A 23074-nucleotide genomic window follows, 5' to 3' on the forward strand; every position below is an offset into this window, starting at 1 on the left:
GATGTGCAAAGAGACAATGTGGCTCTGTCTTCCATTATCCCAGCAAGGGAGATTAATAAATGTGATTCCAATATCTATTTTCCCTCTATGTCAAGTGAACCTGCTTCAGTACACACCACAGTTTACTTCATTTTTCTCCAGATTCCCCTGAAAATGAACCTGTCTCTCAAGTGCTCCCAGCAGATAAATGACAATACATAAAATACAGACTTAGAAAGTATTTCTGTAGCAGGATGATGGAGAGACATAAAAGACAGGGTAACTTATCTAGTTCCTTCCGTCAGCCCTATTGGGACTTTTCCTGTCCCAACAGATGTTCTCCAGTGCTTTGCCCAAGCTAGTTTTTAATCTCAAGGGATAAAACTTCCATCACTTCTCTTGGGAAACTGTGCCCCTAGCTCTAAGACCTCCCTACTAGATATCCTCCCAAACTCCTATTAAAATTTAAGTCCTCTTAAGTTTGTTCACTTTCAAGCCATTTCTGCTTCCCTCTGCGGAGACACTGTCCCAACACAAAGGTGCTGCAGGCTATTTCTGAGGTGCAATGTCTCAGTGGAAAGTGACTTTAGATGGCCTAATTTCAGACTAATTCCTCGTACCAGCTCTCCATTCTATTGCTTTGATTTAACATGTGGTGAAATGAGGTGGATCTTCAGTGGTTCCTAAGTTAGGTGGTAATCTATGCGCAGTGCTGTATCGGCTCGTAGCAGCTAAACATGGGGAAATGTCACCCATTCCTGCTCACTGGTAAAGTAGGATCACACAAAAAATGAGAAAGAACCCAGCAGAAGTCATTATAAACATCACGTCCTTACCTGTCACTACCAGCTGCATGGTGAGGTTCTTATACAGGCCATATTCTGCATTGCTCAAGACGATGGTGTAGTTTCCAGCGTGTTTTGGTCTCACATCTCTTATGCCCAGTTTGTACTTCATTGGATCTGGCTCATAGCAAGTGTGGTTATCCTTGATCAGTTTGCCGTCTTTGTACCTGTTTTGAAAGTCCCATCAAGGCTCATCATGTGCATGCATGCATGTTATCCCTCAGAAAACCTAACTGTTACGCAAATTAGTGAGGGTAAAGAGTCATCCTTCAGAGACAGCAAGGGAAACACAGACCTATAATCACTGCTTCAATTGTACATCAATTCCTTTTATCCTTCCACGCTAAAACTGAGTAGCACCTGCACTGCTATGGGATGGCTTCAGCCAACAAACAGGAAAAAGATATTTTAATGGATCTGAATGAACAGTGCCTCTCGCGTGCCCGACTATGATCAGAAATGTACATCTAGATGCCCCCAAATTATGATGGATGTGCAATACTAAGTGCAGGAAATCATGGGTTAGCCAAAATGTATGTCATCAGTTTTAAAACAAGATATTAATTAAGCAGAATTGTCTTTCAATATGTATATATGACCCTTTACTGTTTCTGAAAAGGTAAAGTCTGTGACCTGGAGAATTTACAATCAATAGGAAGGTCAGTGAGGAATCCACAATCTTGAATCTTGACTAGCTAAGAGAAGGATAGCAGAGTCTGCATGAGCAGACTCCTCTTCACTGCTAATCCAATATGCAGATTTGGGTTATGAATATGAATAGGCCAGACTTTGCCACACACAGAGCTTTAGGCTTGGTGGACGGAGAAGCTGGGGCATGTGTCCTACTGCCTGAGAGTGCCAGAAACCTCCTATACAGTCGTTTAAACAACTGTACTGAGAGACCTCCAACGTCAACAGCTGTAGCTTCAAACATGCAGGGAAGGCAGCTCTGGTGGTCCCAGGCAGCTACCAAGCAGCTCCGCGCTGAGCCCCGAGAACAAAGCCTTGGCAGAGAAAAGGGAGACGGTCACCACTTCAACTCACAAAAACATTTCCATCTCCTAAATAACAGCAACAATTAAAAATATCTCCTGGCAGCACTAATTTCGCTGGTCTGACTGAGTATTAGAGAATTCCATGTTATTTCACTGCTCAAAAAAATGCAGCAAACCCATCCCTGACCAATACCTTTTGCTGACTGCCAGGCCCCCCGGAGTGGCACTCAGCTGGCCAAGGAAAAGTGCACTGTGCAGGTGCTAACTCACCCAAGCCACCTTCTCTGCCAGGACAGGCAAACCCATGCCAGCTGTCGTACAGGATTTCATACAGTTAAAGACGTATATGGTGTTGGATGGGGTTGTTAAAGACCCCCTGTAGAATGAAGCATAGAAAAAGCAGCAAGAGAGAAGACAAGCGATGACATGGTAAAGAGAGAAATGAATGTCTCCTGGAGTTGCTGGCATGTTGCACCTCCTATTAAGCTGATCCATTACAGTCCTGGTGGAGCCTTTAGTTTGCTCGGGAGGATTCACTGCATTGTCTGCAAGGATCTGACATTGCTGGTGGTACAGGATTGGAGAAAATTATTTAAAAGTTATGAAGAGAAATAATTTCTCATGTTGAGAATGTCCTGCAGCTTTCTATTATGCACTGCCTCCTTGCAGACTGACCACCACTAATGGTGGTAAACTGGCAACCCTTCCCCAACAGCTTTCTGCTTGAATCTTCCAAACAGTTCTATGTCCAGGGTAAATGAAATCCCCATTTTTCCTATAGGGACCTTTTCTGCATGACTAGGAGAGAAATATAGCATGGGAAAGCTTCACAGAGCTTATGTCAGCACAGAAGGGAGTCACATCTCCTTAGCTGAACTGTGAGACCACAGCTATGAGCATTCCCAGCTCTCATCTTTTATCTGTGTGGTAAGGAACAGTGAAAATCTATTCTAGACAGGAGCCCAAAAGAAGGTCGCGTAGTCCTGATTTTGCTCAAGATGATGGTACTCACCAGGTGACGCTTGGACGAGGAAAGGCGTCCACCTTTGCAGCTAGTTTCAGTGACTTGTGTCCTGATGTAATCTCGTAGTAAGGCCCTTTCTTATGTGAAACTGTAATGAAAGGTTTGTCTGGAAAGAGAAAGGAACAGGACGACAAGTAATGGCAGATCTGCCACAGGACAGTGCTCACATCTTTGAATTGCGTTGTGTCTACCCTGGATTTTTTGTAATACAGATCTGCAGAAGCTGCAGACAACCAAATGGAATGACAAGCTGTTACCATAGCTCCCCTGCAAAGCTCAGCCACAGCCAGGAAGGTCTATCTCCAAATGAAGGACTTTATATTTAAAGCAGGGAATATGCATCAGTATTGCCCTTGGAGCAGTGTGTAAAAATGCCTGGGGTATCTCTTGTCCGTGTGAATGCCAGCAGGCCAGATTTTCCAGGGCATCAGCAACCACTCTTGGTGGCAGCTTTTTCAAAACAGATCAGCTGCCGGTTAATCCATGTCCTCAGCCATGTCTCAGTCTTGAGCTCTCCAAAGTTTCTTTGAAAACATAGTGCTGGGTGCTGACTGTTTCATAGATTGATTAGAGATTATAGATGATTAATGGTTGTTTTAACTAGTTGGCATTTTTCCTAATGCCATCTGCGTATCAAGAGATTTAATAATGTGGCATTATCCTTTAAGCTTAACAGTCTTGGTTCCTGAGTACTCTGGTTTAGCTGCAGAACTTACCGTACACTGTAACTGTGACATTGGCCTCCAGCCTTGTTACGTTGAATGTTTTGCATACATACAGGCCTCCATCTTGCATGGTGACATTTTCAATTGTCAGGCTACTGACAACTTTATTCACCAGGCCACTCTGGTCTATTGTTCTTCTAGGATAAGGGTGCTGGAAGTCAGAAAAAAGGGAGTCAAAAAGCAGCGCAAACTGGATTCTTTTGTTCATCCTTTCAAAGTCTGCCAGTAAAGAAAAGCAGTGATTCATATCAAAATTATCATATCTCCCCAACACTGAAATAAAGAATATAAAAGATAAATCAGCAGGAAGAGCTCTTGTGTGAGGTTTCATTATCAAGTCTAATAAGAGAGAGAAGCAGAGTGGAACGGTGGTGCTTCTCTACTGAAATCTGGGCAGGCAGGTAAATAAAGGGATGCGTCACAGATCAGCCCTTCTCAGGGAGCAAATCCCAGGGATCTCAGTGCAAAACTGCTGTTGGCATCTGTAGGGTCAGAGTTGTGCTTTGTTTTTTTGGGTTTTGTTGTGATTTTTTGTCACAGTCAGTATTTTTCTGTCTTAAAAATCTCCTCCTTTCTAAAATAAATATATTATGACAAAAATATAATACATTATGACAGCCAAGTGCCAATGCAAATTCCTGTAGAATTTTAGAAAGCATTATCGCTTCTGATAGGATTTTTGATCCCAGAGATTTGGCCAATAAATTTTACATTTATAACGTTAGAATTCTAAGGTGGGTTCATAGAAAAACAACTCTCTTCCATCATATGGGGTTCAAGAAACAAACTTCAGTAACACCACATTGCTTGCACTTCTATAAATTCTGTGTTATATTTTCTGTAGTTTCTTCACCGAAACAAAATCAGACATTCTTTCTTTAAGTAAACAAAATAAGTCAAAAATAATAAATTTTTAGGAATCACATTTTACACTTTTCCAAGAGGCTTAGATGCTTCTTTGAAATTTATATTTTGCTGAACTAAAAAGAAAAAAAAGCAATCATTTTAATTCTGAGCATCAAATAGAACCATGAGTAGTATCTCAGATAAATGAATTGATTTGTAAAATACCCCTTCTTCCCTCTGTCTTTCCTTAGGAGAACTGAAAGGTTTTAGTACACCAGAGCAAATGCACAGTCTCTTACGTGTTTCTACTTCAAATCTGGCATTTTTGTATTGCATTCCACAGAAAGCTCAAGAACCTACACTCAGAATTTAAATTTCATCCTTTGGGGGAGATTTCGGCAGATACAATTGGCTTTTGTTTCACTTTTTCCTACTTAATAAATGCCGAGATGGATGAGCAGATCAACGACTTGCAACCTTCATGGCTGCCTTTGAGACTTGCTGCTGTGAGGCGGGATCAACAAACAGGCCAGAAGAAATGGGACAGCTATTCTTCCCAAAAAGAAACATACACTCCTGGCTTTTCTTACAAGCGTATATTTAGCCTAAGATTTGCAGTTTAATTTGCAGGTTCAAGATGGTCAGATATGTTTTAGATTCATCCAAACTAAAAATACAATCAATTGTAGGCTTACAAATGGTTGGCTATATTTCAGAATAAGTAGTAGTTAGGGTTTACTCAGCCCTGTGAACAGATCTTTCTTTTGGGTAAGGGGAGACTGCATGAAAGCAGAACACTGAATTTTCATCAACTCACTCTCCCATTAGGACATGTCCATATGAGCTCAATGCGCCCGTTGATGAAGGTTTCTGCTTTGCATTCCAAAGAGAGAGTTTCTCCAACCAGCAGTTTTTTGTGAGTTGCTTTCAGAGACAGGTTCTGTACTCTGCTCTCTGAAATGAAAAAAGCAAAGGTATAACCACACAGCACTCTCTGCATCAATCGCATTTCCGATGGAATCCGCACTCCAATTGCCTCTCAAACATCTGCTCCTTTCACAGTTTCCAAAACACTTCACCTTCTTCTGTAATTTCTATGGAAATTGTTGGAAATGCCCACACAATGGAAACATTAGGTCAGTTGTATAAATGCCTGAACATCAGCTGATCAAACTAACTGATCACACGTGGACGCAGCAATTTATGAATTACTTTTCTTGCATTTGCCATCTTTGGCTCCAACCCTCACTCCTCAGCTCCACAGCCGTTCTCAGAAAAAGTTCTCAGAAGTGACTCATCCTTTTGAGTGCCTCAACATTTGCATATCTGCGAGAGGATGAATTTCTGTAAAACATGAAACATGTTTCTCCTGCCCTCTGATGACCAGCTACCTTTCCCTCTGATGACCAGCGACCTTTCCTTTCTGAATGGGATCCCCAAATCTTGGTCTTATATATTTATTGATGCCTTAACTACATCAACTCTGAAATAAGCCTGCATCATGTTTATGGTGCTCCATACCAAACACACGTCAGACCACTGTACCGTAACACATTCTAGAGTAAGATATTGCCTGTGTCCTTTTGGGCTAGAGAGGGATGACCTAATGGGTTTTTTAGCTTTGCATTCATGATTCTAGTAAAAAATAATTACTCCAACAATGAAGAAAGAGAGAGAGAGAGATTTACAGGACTTTTATTTGGCTGCCATACAAATTTACAAGCCTGTTGTTTAAAGCTGAGTGCTAATTGTATAGAAGGATGCCATGATCTAATGGGAATGAAGTCACAATAAACTCCCCTCTGTCAAAAATGTAATATATGAGGAGAGAAATAACATACATTGAAAACAAAGGAAAAATAAATTCTGATTGGCTTCATATAAATCCCCAGCACTCAAAAATTTAATATTTAGTTGCTTCAAATTTAGATTTTAATTCTGAGCTGAAGCTCAACTGGAAATACAAGGGCAAGAGTATAGTAAATCACCAAGAGAAACTATATAAAAAAGAAGAGATTTGAAATAGCAGTTTAATGAGATTTTTATACCATGATCTTGTGTGTTTAATGACCAGAAGCAAAAAGAAAGCTGCTGTTTAGTTTATCCTAAACCAGCAGTTGTTTTAATATAAATATAGCTCAATCCAAGCAAACAAAGCCTTGGTGGGGTTCGAATAAAATACTCCTACTTTGTACCACCTCAACACTTGGTAATTTTTCAAAACCAGGAGTGGATCAAATCCAAGTTCTATTGAATAGGAAAAAAGGAGAAGAATGAGTTTGCTTTTAGCATTCCAGCTTGGACTTGCTACAGATACATACCAATGAGATATATCGAATATAATTGAGGTTAACCAAGAAATAATACCCAGGCGCTTAGCTATGAAATAGAAACATTGTGGTCATTCCTTGGCGCACAGTAGTCACTCACCCAATCTCTGTGCTAGGTAATAGGAGGTGAACACACTCCCAGTGACATTTGCAGTGCATGTGAGTACTCCAGAGTAAACAAAAGAATGAGAGGGGATGACAAATCCTCTTTTTGGGTCCCACATAATCCTCCTGAAGTTCATCTCTACAGAAGAAGGATACTGAAAGAGAACAGACAGATAGGAGGCTTGTGAGACATTCCCTTTCCCCTCAGACCATAGAGGCAACCAGCCAAGGCTGTTCTGCTTTAGAGGCAGGGTCGATATTTGACCTTTCCGAGTGGTTGGTGGTCTCATTCCACACATATCTTAAGCAACATCAACATAAGCAAATAGAAAAGCCGTCCCTAAGGTATGACTGTCTTTGAAATCCAAAACTTGGACATCGTAACTGGGGCTTTTGATTCAGTAGCCCCAGTCCTCTCAGATCTTAGGCAAGATACCATGCTACTGGTTGTAGGTCCCATTTCCCTCATCTCTTGACTGGAAATAATTGTGGCTACCTTATATGAATTTTGTAGGGTAATATTTTTGGAAGTGTTTAAGAACAAAATTTGCTTCTCCTTAATGCTACATGTAGCTACCATATGTTTTCCTGGGATCTCACGATACTTTAAAAATATGTGTAAAGTTAGACCCCCAAAAATCAGAATTATTCATGTCACTAACTCACCTGACAGCAGTCATCTCTAAGCTATGGTCTATGGCTAGTCATCAGATTTCCTCCACATCACAGAAAGGGATGAGACACTTTCAAAGCAGCCTGTTGATTTCCACTAGGCACGGAAACAGCCTGGATGACTTAAGATGGTAAATCGTACGATGGCAGAAATAAAGGGACTTAGTAACATGTTTTTTTGTCCTAAATTCATAAATACTTGTAATATTCTGAGATTCTTGAAAAAACCAGTATCTACAAGTTCTGCTTATGAAGAAGTGAGGGTACGAAAGGCAAATGTGGAAAATAAACTAGAGCAAAAATTCATTTAATAAGAATGAACCCTCATATACCCTTGGACGGCACCAATGTCAAACAGGTTAGCTTTTGTTGGTGGGAATAATTAGTTTATTATTACTGTTAACACACAGGGAAATCCTCTATTTGCTAGAGAAAATGCAATTTACTTTCCAATCATTTTGAAAATCCTGGATTATAATGTAGGAAAGAAATATGTGACATTAAATGCAGACAAACAGCTCAGGAGTCTGTAAAAGAGCAGATCACTGAAATTCGCCCATTTCAGCCTATTTCCAGGCAGGTGAATGGGAGCACAGGCTGTAGGTCTGACTTTTCCAGGACACAGGAAGGCTCTTTAGGACTGAGGATGGGCTGTAGGAGTGCTGAGATCACCTTTGGCTGAAAAATGAAGGGCTTGGGGAAACCTCAGTGTGCCTACAGTTGCCACATGATAACTAACTTTACTTGCACAGTGCTCCTCCCTCCTTCTTAGTGTATACTGGCTTCTCAAAGATAAGGCAAGTTAATGTTTTCCTTTTCAGAGCTACCTTGTCTTAGCTTTTGGAGCTAACCAAGGGAAGAGCTGCACTATGGACTGCAAGTGGGAATTTCCCCAGTGATGTAATAGTTTCGCTCTTATTCTTGTTATGCAGCACGCAATTTATTCTTCTGCCTCCAAACAAACAGTGGTCTTGTATGGCAGTGCAGTTTAAATAGGAATCAGTTTTAATAATACTCCTGTTCCAAAGAAATTTCAGCTTCAGGCTTTGAGAGCTGATGCTCATACCTCTCATATGAATACACAATGGATCAAGTTGGCATTGTTTTAGGTCACTTGTTACTACATTTTCAGCACAGACCAAACACAAAAGAACTATGACCGTGGGGCAGTGACTGGTGATGTTGCTGGGAGGAAGGAGGCACAGCAAGATAGTTGCTTTCTTTTGGCATAGGAGTTCTCTTCTGACAGTAGTAGGAAACATGGATTTCACGTAAATACTTTTGAAGTAATCAAGCTGTGGCATCTCTGTTCAGAGCCATGAGGAAAATTCAGGAAAATTACAGAAAGAGATCTGAGACCTGAGGCTTAATCATGCTTTAACACCCATGAAGGTCAAAGCTGTAAGTGGCAAATGCACACTGAACCAGATCAGTGACTAAACAGATCTGACAAGACTGAAAATGCTTTTTTTGCCCAGAATTAAAATCACATTAAGCAAAATTAAAAGTTTGAATTGTGTGTCTTAGCATGGGTTTATTAATATCAAAGATGATACGTAGCGTTAGCTGGGATCTGTTTAGTATTAGCAAGAGGTACCTTTTCCCATGCATATTTAAAGGCCAGAGAGTGCAATGATTTTAAAGTATAATGGTAACATAAGGAACTTAATTTATGGTGGAAAAAAGTACATTTTCTACAAGAATAAAGCTGAACTTCATGGTTTGGCAGCTCTGCTCCCTGATGGCTAGGGGAAGGGGAAAGAAAAAATAACCCTACTCAGGAGGCCCTTTTCAACATTACACATATATTAAACGTCTTCATAAAGTATTCAAAAATATATTTAAACAATCAAACAAAAAGCGTCAATGCTGCTTGAAGGAAATCACAGTGGCTTTCCCCTCTTTGAAGTTCGTTGTCTATTGGAGATTAAATTTGGAAGAAGAGGATGTTCTAAATTTGTCTGATCGCCTTATTCACCTCTCCTCCCCCAGCCTCACCTCCACCCCTCTCCCGCCCCGCTTCCTCTTCGCACGGGAAGCCGCCACCTTGGCTCCACACGGCGCTATGAAATTCCCAGACAGGGCAAAACAAGCGGCGACTTTCCATAGATGGAGCCCGGGGCTGGCAGCTCCCGAAGCCAACACACGCCTCCCAAAGCGCATCCCCTTGAGTACTCACAGCTCACAGCCTCAGGAGGGTTCCTTTGGGGAGCAGCACTCAACACCTACATCCCTGCCCTGCAGTCCAGCTGCTCTCCCTTGAAGGGGAAAAATCTTTTTGGGGACAATTTTCTTTGCAATTCAAAAGGGAGATTTCAGTGGAGATTTCATTCCAGCAGCAGCTTGCAGCAAGGACTTCGGTTTGTGTTTGAAGAAATTACTGGGAGAGAATTTAGCTGGCAAGCAGGGAGAGCAGGGCTGCCTATAAATAAGGGAATAAATGTGGAGGTCTGCTTGGTCGAGGTTCCAAGGCCACATTTAGGCTCATGTGACTGTGCCGAAGTCAGCAGCAGTACTCCAGCGATGAATGTGGTTGAAGTAGGCTAAAATCAGATGCGGATGTTTCATTTTTATAGCCGAGGAGGAGAAGCTGATAACGCTTATCCAGGCTAAAGTGATAAGCTGTAACTGGAGAGGAGCCTTGTTCCCCTCCTTTTAATCCCTACTGACAAAATTTAAAAATAGAGATCTGCTAAAGCAATAAGGCCAGTGCTGTCCCTCTGCACGTCTACTGGAAATTTGCCATTGGTCTCAGCAGGAGCCGGAGCACTGTCTCAGGCCTCCGTAGTTTCATGTGCTGTCTCCCAGGAGAAGGAGACATCTAACAACTAAGACATCTAACTGCTAAGAGGAGCAGAGGTCCTCAGACCCCCCTACCACCATAGCATCAGCCCGTCTGCGTGTGCTCCGCTATCACACCAGATCCAGCAGAACAACCTCATCGCTCACAGCCCCTCCGGAGCAGGCTGTGGAGAAGGGGCAGAGGAAGAAGATGAGCTCTTGTTCCCATCAGGACAGCTCAAGCAGTCAGCCTAGCAGGGAAATGGAAAGGCACATAAGCTATTAGGTAAAAGGCAGGATTGGAGCCAGGAGACCTATGTTCTGTTCCTCACTCCGTGATAGGCTTCTCTATAGAGCAATTCTAAAGCCCTTCAAATAAGTGACTAGATCTCCATCGACTGAGGAAGCCCCAGACCTTAAATTTCCATTTTTATTATACTAAATGGCCTTGGCCTTCACAGACCATTCTGTAACCTTGACATTCAGATGTAACTACTGCTGAAGGATAGATGCTGTAGCCATTTATTTCCCAGGCTGAAACTTGGTTTAAATTTATGAAATCAAGCAGAAACGGGCAAATGTTCTGAGGAGGTTCAAGGTATAAAAGAGATAAGCTTTCACGAGGATAGCTAATAGCCAGGTGTTATACAAAGAATTTTGAAGAAAAACAGTGCCTTGTCATCTATCTTTGCCAAACTATGGAGGAACATCAAGCCACAAGACAAGAAAAATATGTGATAAACTCAGCCTAATCCCTGAAACGCCGCTGTACACAGTTCAATAGTAATACACTGCAAGAGCAGGACTGTGCTTCTGTATTTTCAGTGTCTTTGCTATTTTTTTCTGAAACTTACCTAGCTTTTGTATTTTTAGCCATTGTGTTGGCAGCCCAGACCTCTGAATTGATTTGAGTTTCTCTGAAACAGTCACTTACCTGGGTAAGCTTAGGTTTGATATCTGGTGAGGTAACTCGGCAAGGGACAACAACCGTTTTCTTAGCATCTAAAATGTAGATTATTTCAGGATGTTCTGGGTGAATCTCCACAAATGGATGTCTGTAGTCTGCAGGGAAAAGAACATTGATTTGCAAAACTGTTCCTTTATTGATCAATGACTAGAAGGGCACCGCAATCTGAGCGGCTAACTGCCCATAGAAGGCTCACTGTAGCATGTGACAAGACATCCATCTAGTTGCATCTTGCTTGTTTGCCAATGCCAGTGTCATCTAGGGATTATAGCCAATGACCAAGAATCAGACTACCCCATTTCTAAGCCTATTTTACCAGTTTGCAGTGTAATCTTGTAAAAACTCCTTTTCTTACCCATTCTCCATCTGTAAAAATGAAGTTAATAAATCAGTTCCCCAGGTTTTCATGGCACTGGAGTTAGTTCTTTCCCCAGTGCTCTGAATTTCTTTCATAGGTGATATTATACCGCAGCACTCCTGAATTCCACAGCAGTTAAGTGTTACAATAGGCTTACAGCAGTTAAGGTAAATCTGCTGAAAGAAAAAAGCTTCTTTCTGTAAATGAGAATCTCTAGAATACTGCAGAAAGCATGCAAAAAGGGAACGTAGCCCCACGATATTCAAAGCTGGGCAAGAATAATCTGTTTAACCTAACAGTGAAGTAACTTGGTCACACTCTTGGGGAACTGTGGGATTTTCTACAGATCTGCCACAATAAATCAGAGCGGATATATATACACAATAGAAATAAATAAAAATCTGAGGTAGTTTAAGTTAATAAAGCTTCTGAGTCTCACTCACTGTTTTTTCATTGTCTGAATACAGTGATGGTCATCAGAAAATTAAAACAATGTTTGTGAAGTCCTAAAACCTTCAAGATTTTTCTAAAAAGCATTCTGTGACTTGATATTCTTACGGTATCAAGTTTCAAATACCATTCAGCTAATACAATACCAACTACACCCCACAGTGTAGGCAGTCAACCACTTTTGGTTTGGATTATACTGTTGACAGGAAAGCATATGCACCCTGTACAATAACCTCAACCTGCTTATCCCTGGCTTGGGACCTGCCTCCACACACTTAATTATATTTTGGAAATGGCTTCACCTAAAGCATGGGAAATAGCTGACATTAAAGGTTTGTGAACAATCTAGGTTGCAAAAATGTGCTTTAAAGTATTCTGACAGTACTTTAAAAAAGGATGTGCTATGAGGAAATTAAAATCAGTTTTCAAAAGAAGGCTTAACTACTCCCAAATGAGCCAAATTGGTAATGAATGCAGTCGGCCAGGGCTGACACATCCATCGCTATGGATTGGTAGGAGGCTTTCAACAATGGCCAAACACTTTATGGCTTTGGAAAAGGGAAACACCTATAGTGTAGGCGACCTGTTCTCCGATGTTGTATAATGAGGAAAAGTGTCCTTCTTGATGAAGATCATTAACGTACTTCCTGAACTACCCTCGTATCCTCGTATCATGTTTCCTCTCTAATTTCTGATGTAGTATTAAGGGATTTTTGATAGAGATAAAAAGTCAATTACTTATTGCTTGGTGGATGTAGCCCCACTGTTCATCCAGAAATTGCTCAGAATGGCACGTCTCTGTGCAAAGACATGAAAAAGTCCACACACTACCAAACCAAGACGACAATGCTACTTCTCGATCTCGGGGAGCCCTCCCGCTCTCCACAGCTGAGAGGCCAGCGGGGGAGCTGGGCCAGGCGAGCGGAGCCGGTGGTAGCCCGCCGAGGCAGAGGAGCAGCTGCTTCAGGTGGGCTGTGCTGGATGGCCGGCTACGGCTGCTGGGCAATACCCCCCTACGGCAGCTGGGCTGCGTAGGGCAAAACCCCTAGGGCTGCTGGGGAAAAACCGTCTTTCCTGTCTTATGGCCCCTCTGTTTAGCATGCATTGGTCTGACTCTGCAGCAGGGTGCGGGAGTATCTCCAGCAAAGGCTGCGTATACCCTCATCTGTGATCAGACACGTCTCAAGCACAAAAATCAAAGCCACAGGCTGTGTTTAAGAGCCTGAACGGTGCAATCGTCTTGGTTTAGCACCAATGTGCCAGGCCAGCTGGCCCCGATCCTTTCGCCTAAACGCACGCTCTCATTTTACATCTAAGGGTGTTGTGGCAGCTGTTCTATGATTGAAGAAAGCCCCAGGTGAAGTGTGTTGGAGTAACACACTATTCATCCCGTTAATCCTTGCGTAACTGTATCAGGCCGCTCTCCCTCCTTCATCTGTTGGCAAAACTGGGAATGTTCCAAAATCTCTGTGAAAAGATGGCAAAATATTTCTCTAACTTTTCTAGCTAGTGAGGAAAAAAACCCTGTACATGGAGTTTTAAAAATTCCAAGTATCCCTTTCTGGGTGTTGGCCATTTTGGGTACTCTCAACAAAGTCTAAAATTGTGAAACCCTCCAGAATTTCTCCTTTCCCAGTACTCCATCCCTGGCAAACAGTCTTTTGCTTCAAATCTGTGGGGATCTATTTTTCAGTTTAAAACAAATGTTCACCCTTTGGCCCCTGGCAGGGAGCTGTGTATTCCATGCTGGAGGATCTGTAATTAAACAGTAGGTGAAGTGCTTATTTATGTTGAATTTTTCTGGGTGACAAGTGCTCTACATGTAAGTGATGTAACTATGCTTATGGGTGACCTGCAGAACAGTTTGAACATGGACTGTGAGATTTGGATTTGCTCTTCCACAGCTCCACTCACAAAGGAAAAGAGAGTTGGTTTATCTCACTTTGTCTTTATTTCCCCACGACTGGTAACTCATCTGGGAACACGTCACTCATTTGGGGATATCAATGTTCATTTCCTGCCTAATGACAACAGTCTTTGCTTAAGGAATGTCATGGAAATACGTAAGTGCTGTCACTTGGAATTAATCTTCAAAGAATTGCCTCGGTGGAGAGCTGGAGTTCCTTCGCTTCACAACCCAAACCAGTTTCACTCACAAAAACGTGAAGGGTGAAAGGCAGGGGTTGAGACAGGAGAGCGGGACTGTTGCCTTTCGTATTTTTGATAGCTTCATTTTAGCTCTGAGAACTGGAAATAGGATTCTTAGTGGACAAAATGTAATCATGATGAGAGCAAATGTTGGTTGGAGCTCCTTGTGTGTATCAGAAAGGTCACAGGTGTTATGATGATTTACAAAAGACACTTGGGTCACTGCGCAAGTACAAGAGATGCGTGATTAATGTGGGGAGCTCTGACAAGGAGCTGATCAGTAGCACTGAACACAAGGCAGTAAAACAGAAGATGAAGACCAGAAATCTGGATGATGTCTATAATTTCTAGTAATGTCTTTTCATGTCAGCTTTTATTCCATGCCATTGATTTATTCTGACTGGATTGGTCTATAAAAAAGCATGTACTTTGGAGTAAGGGCATTGCAAGAACCATGATGTGAGAGAGATTAATTTGAATTAAAAAACTAGACCTGTAATCTCCCAACACTTAGGAAGTTTCAGATACACATCTGAACTTTCTGGTTAGGCAGGCACTGGTTCTAAATCAAGCCTTGAGCTGAGAAACCTGATCTCTGGACCACAACTTTGTAGCTTGTTCCAATCTCTGAAACGAATAGAAAATGTTTATACTCAATCCAGTGTTTTATGCACTTCCCAAACAGGTCTGCTAAAATCTTCTATTGAGTCACATTACGAAAATGTGTTTGGTGTTTGTCCCTGAGCATTAGTGCTGCCTAATACCTCTGCAGTCTTGCTCTCCAGCCAAACCATACTTGGAGGCATCAAATGTGATGATATTTTTATAGCCAATTTTAAAGCTTGTGCAAATGGTGAAAGGCCTTTCTACTTAAAAGAAGACCCTGGATTATTAGAAGAAGATCCTTGTATTATTTGTTATAGGAAAAAGCAGAGAAAGTAGATTTTTGTGTATTTGCAACAAACACTGGGAGTGCAAAAAAGTGTCAAGGGAAGTGTATTCCTATCTATTTCTAGTCCTATGGAGAAAAAGAGAGAACAACTAATATGCCACATGACAGGGGGACAGGACAAGAATATAGGCCAAGAGGAAACTTGCTGTGAAAAAAGTAGCTTCTTGATACACAAATCACAAATCTGGATCAAATTTTGACTAATTGTTTTGACTGAAAAGATGGGAACACTGAATTTGAAAATATTTGTGCCAGTATTTTTAGAGGGAATTTCAGAATAGCACTGTTTATTTAAAAAGTAACGTAAATCAAAAGAAGGCAGCTAAGCAAAAGTTAAATAATTCTAAAATGTCAGAAAATATCCACTTATGTAATGATTGAAATATCTTAGTCAAACAGAATAAAATTTCTCAAAAATATTTCCTGTTCAGGGAAAAAAATAATTCTTTAACCTCATATCTCCTCCATCATCTCTCCCTACCTCCAAGACTGACCTCTACCAAATGTTCAGATTCACAACAGACCTAAAAATAATCTACTTTTTTCAGCTGTAAATAGGACAGATACTCATCATGGTGGTACTAAACTACTGAAGAACACCTAAACGGGAAGCATGAATTCACAGTACATATAACAGAAGCTATATTTCATTCCCAATTGATTTTTAATAGCAGCCTGCACCTGAATTGCCATACGTCTAGCCAGTAGCTAGAATTACACTATCCCAGATCATAAGCTACAATCTGAATTGGAAGCCAAAATATATAAATCTACCCTTCTATCACCAGTATTTGAAATCTCGAGAGCGTTTTAAAATCACCGTGCAATTAACAACAGCAAAAGGCAGTTTCTGGGTTATAAAGATTGGGTTGGGAAAGGAGAGGATGGCTTGAGCTGCAACTGATTGTTAATCTCTAGCGGATGTCAGGTCTCATGGGCACTATTCTCACTCTGTTTTGAGAAAAAGAGAAAAAGGTTTTATATTTTATGGGTCCTTCTCTTTCCTGTAGTAAGTGAGGTTCCTAGAGCCCTGTGCAGTAAGCAGATGGCTATAATCTGTGCTATCTCAGGGCTTTATCCAGTTTATAGCCTTAGCCTAAAGAGAGTTCTCTGTCTACCAAAGGCCTCCTTTCCTCCCTATTGCAATCTGCAATATTGGAGCTCTTAAAGAGGGTGGGATACCTGTGTGAGTTAGTGGAGCAAGTCCACAAGTGAAGATGCTAATGTGGCAGCTACTTGCAGGGCTAAACTACTACAGTTTTGACATGAGAGCTTAAACATGAGGTTAGGGCTACACTTTGGCCATTGGTGGAAAGCGACCCTGGAATGAAAGGAAAAGGCAGTTGCAGGTGAAGGTCAAGCACTCACTAAATAACCCTGGGTATGTCAGTGAGGCCAGGGAGGCTTTTTTTTTCTCCCTAACTGTGAAACTCTGTGCAAAAGAAAAAATAACATCATCAAGCACGAAAGAGTACCAGCACACGGAGCAACAGAGCAAAGCTCCATGCGTCCTGCAGCCTGCTTGAGCTTCAGTCCAGCTGCCGTAAAAACCCACGTAAGCAGGAGCAAGCGGACCCCACTTGCATTGGGAAGGAGATGCTCTGAGCAAGAGCACTTTCCAGGCCGCTGGACTGTTCACTTAACAGATAAGCCAATATAAAGTGGCTCAGCTTTGGATCTTAACAAAATGACAACGAATAAATACTGAATAGGGAACTAATCAACTGCCAGCTGATACCTTTGTTATGGTTTGTGCGGACAAAAAACTGAATCCTTCATGAAACTCCTAAGTAGTTCCAACTGACTGTGGCATGGAAAAATGATCTGCTGGAACATCGGGAGTGTCACTGCCAGCTTTACAAACGTTCACCACCTTAAGTTAATCAGCAATCAGTTAACTCCTTGTAAAAAAGTCTCTCAGAGACAGAACTTATTGAAACAAAAGGGACAGGGTCACTTTTCTTTAAAAATGATAACCTTAGCCTCAAGGAAGATCTCTAATTCCAGATGGTGTAAATCAACTGCACTCAACTGTTGCAGTTTGGAGAGCTGTGGCATGGGAAATGCAGGTGTCATCCTCTCTGCAGTTACCAGCACTGAACTCTGAGGGAAAAAATTCTCAGCAGAGAAACACTTTATGAAATAGCGTATTTCCCTGCAGCTTGGCACATCTGTTCCTCCTGAGTTGGGAAGGTAATATGCCCTATGAATCTTACCCATAAAGAAACACCCATCAATTCCCATAGGATAATTAAAAAGAATAATTTACCGTGGGCTGCAAAGCTCATTAACCGTGAAGAAAGACAAGAGCTGTAGCACATTAGGGACTTATCAGCTGCAACACCAGCTCCAAGGCGAGGGAAAGGCCCCTTCCCTTTGGTCTCAGACTGGCTGTCTAGCTCTCCAGGTCAGTGGAAGTTTGCAGGAAACTGCAGCCAGGCCAGGGTGTTACTGTTTACCCAGCACAGCTCAAGCGGGAACACAAACAGCAAAGCGAAGGAAGCAGAGGCAGCGGGACAGCGGAGGGGAAGGGGGCCTGCTGTCCAGGCACAGGGACAGAGCCAGGCACAAAAATCAAGCATGCCGCACGCAAAAGCAACTCAAAGGTCAAGTGCCTACAAGAACATTGTTTACCTTCAGGCAGTGAAGCCCTTCATGTTTAAACTCTCCTTCTGTCTAGGAGGAGATTAATTGCTGCTTGAGATGAGCTTAGGGAGGGTCCCTTTTAATTCAGTGGTGTAATAGCAATTGTCTGGGGAACGTGCAGTTCTCCCTTCAAGCCTCCGCGGTGGCAGCATGCAAACACAGATATGGGACTCCTTCTCCTCACGGTGACATCTGTTCTTTTGTTTAGTGTTATCTGTAATATAGGTGTCTGTCTACCAGGAAGAGGGGCAGGTCTGTAATTATGTCATGCTCACTTGCCATTTGAATCCCACTCTCCAGAGGGCTCAGGGGCCCGTCCTGCCAGCTGATGAAGCTGAGGGACTTAAAAGCCCTCAGCATTGCACCCCAGGAGCTCAGCATGTTGCAGACTCGGGCTCTCTCCTACAGCTCTTCAATGCTTTCAGCATTGTATCACCTGCCTGCATGTTTGAAACATCCTCCTGAGACACACACACAGGATTTTGTACAGGATTTTGGGTGCTTTTTGTTTCTGCTCAGGTTTCATACACCGTGACAGCAATTTGTCTCATGATATTTGTATCATGTCTAAAGCTGTGGGGATAACATCACCTCTCCCTTCAGATACTATCCATCAGCCCACAGAGATGATAAGCACTAAATGGCCTTCGAGGACAGTCATCCACGGCTGTTCATGTCCGTGAAATTCCTGAACATTGTCATTTTGCTTCTCACTTTGTTCCTGCTAAAGATAATTCTCTCACCCTCGCTATTTATTTTCTTCATTCAGTCATACCTTAGCTGGGAAGCCTGGGCAGAGTTTCACAGGTTCCTTAAGTTCATGTTTTGACATAATCCCCATGAAGTTTGTCTTCATCAAGGTCAAAAACACTAGGAGGAGGTTTATAATCTGTTCTTTACGTTAACAGGATAATTAGCAGTTAAGTGACACTTCGGTCAGAGTATTTTGGAAAGCTTTACAAGGAAGTTGCCTGGTCTGCTGTATTCTTCCTGGTAACCCATCAAAGCTTCTTCTAGGTCCAGGAGTAACTTCTATAAACTCGTTTTGAAACTGGATCTTTGAAAGTAAAGGACTTTTCAGTTTGGCAGGCCAATGAAAAGAATTGGTGGTGGAATGTTTAGATTAAACAGAAAGCAGAATATTTTCTCTTCAGGCAAAACAGAAGTGGCTGCAAAACCCCCAGAAGCCATTCTGAATCAACATGAAGCGTTCTGTTTTGGTCAAATGAAATACATTCTTCCCCTGGAGATTACTGTTAGAAACACAGGAATATTTGTAGAGAAAAATATTGCTTTAAAAAGTGTTCCTTCAAAAATTGTGGAAACAAAATGCTTCTCACTGCCAAACAAATAAAAGCCAACATGGAAAGATTTATTTTTAAAAAACAAACAAGTCTCCACACTTTTGCTGGAATTATGTTTCAAGCACCAGAAGAACTCATAAATTCTGTCTCCCCACAACACTAGATTTTAGGCAGGCACAGACTTTGTAGAAAATATTCACCAGCTTTACCTGATGTCCCATCATTAAGAACAGGTCTCCTACATTAGCTGCTGCCCGCTGCAGACCTTGGGTAAGGCTCAGCAATTAGCAATTAGTGAGTGGATGAGAAAAGGGAAGGAAGACGTGAGGGAAATGTGTGTGTGATTTTTGGCTGTCAGGCTTTCATTTAGAAATTCTTTATCAGTGAGAAGGAGGGGATCGTTACCTCTTCCTGCTGGGATGTCAAGTGATGTCACTGATGTAGTGCCAGGAACTTATGCTGCTCACTCAACATCATATCTTACAAGGCTCCTCCACTTAAAAGTGACCCTTTGGATATGATTTGAAGATACTGAATGTCTTGATTCAGAATAGAAAGCATCTTACTTTTCCCTTGCATCCAGCCCTTAATACTTGAGGAACAACAGAGAGGGTCCTGCACAGTGACATAGCCTATATTCCCATGTGATGTGGCCCTAAACACTGTTAACTAGGATATGGTGCCAAACCCTTCCACCAGTCTGTGCGAGACAGCCAGCTTATCTGCTGGGCTCCACACTGAGCAGACAGAACAGCATTTGCCTATCTCAGCTTGCTGAGCGTCTGGCAGCAAGTGTAGCTGTCTCAGTGTCTCCAGCGTGAAAGAAAGAAAAATGCAGCTCCAACTCTGTTCTCACTGGTAATATCTTCTAGAAAGAAAGCCAAAGCCCAAGTCAGGGCTGTCACTCTGGCCCTGCATTTCTGCTTCTCACATTCAGATTATCTCTGTGAACAGTCACGAGAATTAAGGAGGCAGAAATCAGCTTCAAAGAACATCAGAACCAAAATACGATCTCATGTGAGGGGTGCTTTCATGCACTTCCATCTTCTTTAGATTTCTCTTGGTGGGGAAGGGATGAAGAAGATGGGGCTTCACATCTCTGGGCTGTACCATTTGATAAAGAAGAGAATGTGGTTGATGTTACGCTCTACCCTGATGCAGTACTTGTACCACCTCTCCTCCTTGTTCTTTGCAATAGCAAGGGAGAGCTGATACCCTTCTTTGGGGATGCCTTGCTGCTGGAGCTGACAAGCAGTGAGATGCATGCTCTGACAGGACAACCTGCTTGGATGCATCCCCCATCCCCCTTTTTCCTTCAGAATGGCCTTAACAGGACTTGTGCTCCCATATAAAAGTCTGTCTTGCTTCAAATTTGATTTCCAGTTCTCGTCCTCTAGACTCCTGGCAGGACTGCACTATGGCTCAAGCCTGCAGTGCTGGTGCTTCATGGTGTCCATACGAACTTTAAAAGGAGCCAGAACTCAAATTCTCTGCAGGGTATCTTCTAGTTACACCGTGTTCCTGCAAACATCAGTGCTGAAAACCAAATGTATGGAAACAAATTACTCCCTCAATCCTGCCATTTTCCTAACTCACAGTAACACTGAGATGGTGAAACACCAGCAGCTGAATTGCTCTGGGTGGGAAGACACTGTTAAAGTGTTCACCAATCTACGTGTTTGAATAGTGAACCACACTAGGCACAAAGAGGAATTCGTGATTGTACCCCAGCGTACTTGGACCCTTGTGTGGCAGCCAACCCTGATGCATTGGGCTCATACATCATTTTGTGCCAATTACAGTATGTTGGTCAGAGGAGGTGAGACTCGTGTTTCTGGAGTAGTTACTTGAGAACCAGCCCTATCATGGCCATAGTTATTTCAAGAAACAGAATAACAGCCCTGCTTTGCATAAAAGATAGTAGAGGATGTCTGTTGCTGGCCTGCTCGCCCCATGTCTGCGATGAGGAGATCGCCTCCTTTAGCCCTACAGTTCTAGCAAAGCAGTACTACTGGTGTGTGCGGACAGGAATCAAAGCACATCTTGGAAACTTGGATGAACTTTTCTAGACGCTATTTGGCAAGATGTGACCAGTTCCAGTTACCACAGTAATAACGTCAGACAAGTTGCTGATGGAGGGAAGCAAAACAGAATCGAGCTTATGCTCCTTCCTACTGATGCATTGACTGAGTGCTACAAAAAGGTGTAGCAAATCCCTTACTGCTACATAGAGCGAAGGACTGCAAGGGGAAATCACTGCAAAGGCTGAGGCAGCGTTTCAGCTGGTACAGAGAGCTCTTCCAGCTGACGTCCTGAGGACTATCTTACTTTGAGACAGTTGCTTTGCTGACAGTAACAGTATTTCAAATAGCTGAGAGCTGCAAGTCCTGACTTCTGTCTAGGCTGGGGCCTGGGATAGCCCTTTGGGAAGGTGGAGCGAATCTTTACTTGATTTGTCTTTTTTTCCTCCTTCTCTAAGCCATGTTAAATTTTATATGTGCCCTAGGAAACATTGTAGAGAGAGCTCTCTATATTTTAACACAAAGTAGACGGCCTGCCCTTTCCTTTGGCACAGGGATCCCAAAGGCTGAAATAAATATGTTCCTCAGAGGGAAGTATCCATTTGGTTGGGAAGGGTAATTGCAGAAGATAGAAGCAAATGACATTGGCTAGCTGGCTTTGGCAGCATTTGCAGTGGAAATGCCGTCCACGTGGGTCTTTCTGACGTGGGCTCCTACGTGCGCAGCTAGTTTGCAGTGAAGACTTGTCTTTACTGCTACTGGTCCAGAACTGGCTCAGCAGAGACAGCATATTCTGTGGACTGAGGGTGGGCTTCCCCCATGCACCTTGTTCTCCGACAGCAGCCACGAGACAGTTGCTTGGCTGCTCTTCCCGTTCAGCACTGCAGCGCTGTGTTCAACCAGACGCTGCGTTTCGCTGCAGAGGTTATCCCTCAGAGTTGCAATGAAGCTAAACAACATGGTTAAAAACCACCCAACTATTTCTGTTCCAGCCCTAAGCTATGTTGTATTTTCTACAAGGAGATGGGCAACAGGAGAAGGGGGTTGTCTTGCTCTTTAATTACGATCCTTGGGACTTGCAGCTGCAGTGGGAAGCAGAAAAGGCCTTGGGAACAATTATTCAGGATTAAGATCCCGAGTTCTCCCTCCCTCCAGACTGTCAGCACACAGCTGAGGCATGGCGGCTGACCCTGCCGCCTTTGCGTCCCGTATGATCTGACTGATGTGCAGGGGTCACGGCCCAATTGCACCAGGGGGGAGAGCTGCTGAATGCCAGAATCTGACAGGGCTTAGAAACTCCACCAGGGAGGCTGTAAAAACAGAAGCAAGCACAGGAAATAATAGCCAATAAGCAGGGCTTCCGATACAATCATGTTCTCATTTCGGTGTCAAGCAGCAGGCCAGGAACGAAGGGAAAAAATACCATTCCCCTTCCTTTTTTGGCAATAATGGCTTGTAACCTCAGAGGAATCTCCAGCCTTCAGGGTCTGGCTCAACATTTTCTCACTCCACCTGGCTCAGTCTCATAAACACCCTGCTGAGCAATTGCTCTCTCCACAAAACGTCCAGAGAGATGTCTTTTGGAGCTCTCCCTTCTCTGGCACTCACAGGGAACTGTGAGTTTCTTCACTTGGAGACAACTGATGGGTTTCTCAGTGACATCCAGACACTGTCGGACCAATTTCCTTAAAAAGGCATGTTTAAATATTGAAGAAAATCATAGGTACGTTCTGAATGCCTTGCTTAACTCCACAATTCGTAGAGCCCTCACTGAAGAACAGCTTTCTTGTCCCCAAAACAGCCTGCTGGCTTTCAACAAATATACACAGGAACTGAATGGGAGGAAGAAATGCCCTGAGGACAGCATCCATGCTGAGGTATAAATAGCTTCATCTCACTGGGGCCAAGCAGCTTCCTCCGACTGGC

The 23074-nt window shown here is 42.7% G+C and overlaps 1 protein-coding gene across 1 annotated transcript in view; it reads right to left on the reverse strand.

Moving 5' to 3' along the window:
• The window catches only part of LOC140658611 (vascular endothelial growth factor receptor kdr-like), a 138261-nt gene that overhangs the window by 70649 nt on the left and 44538 nt on the right, over positions 1–23074 (reverse strand). The window contains exons 4-9 of the mRNA XM_072877249.1: positions 11237–11364; positions 6845–7004; positions 5232–5368; positions 3560–3719; positions 2832–2949; positions 816–991 (exon numbers count right to left, since the gene is read on the reverse strand). Of these exons, the coding sequence (XP_072733350.1) occupies positions 816–991; positions 2832–2949; positions 3560–3719; positions 5232–5368; positions 6845–7004; positions 11237–11364 (879 nt within the window). The remainder of the gene's footprint in view (positions 1–815; positions 992–2831; positions 2950–3559; positions 3720–5231; positions 5369–6844; positions 7005–11236; positions 11365–23074) is intronic.

This window comes from Ciconia boyciana, chromosome 12 (assembly GCF_034638445.1).
Source record: "Ciconia boyciana chromosome 12, ASM3463844v1, whole genome shotgun sequence".
Lineage (NCBI taxonomy): Eukaryota > Metazoa > Chordata > Aves > Ciconiiformes > Ciconiidae > Ciconia > Ciconia boyciana.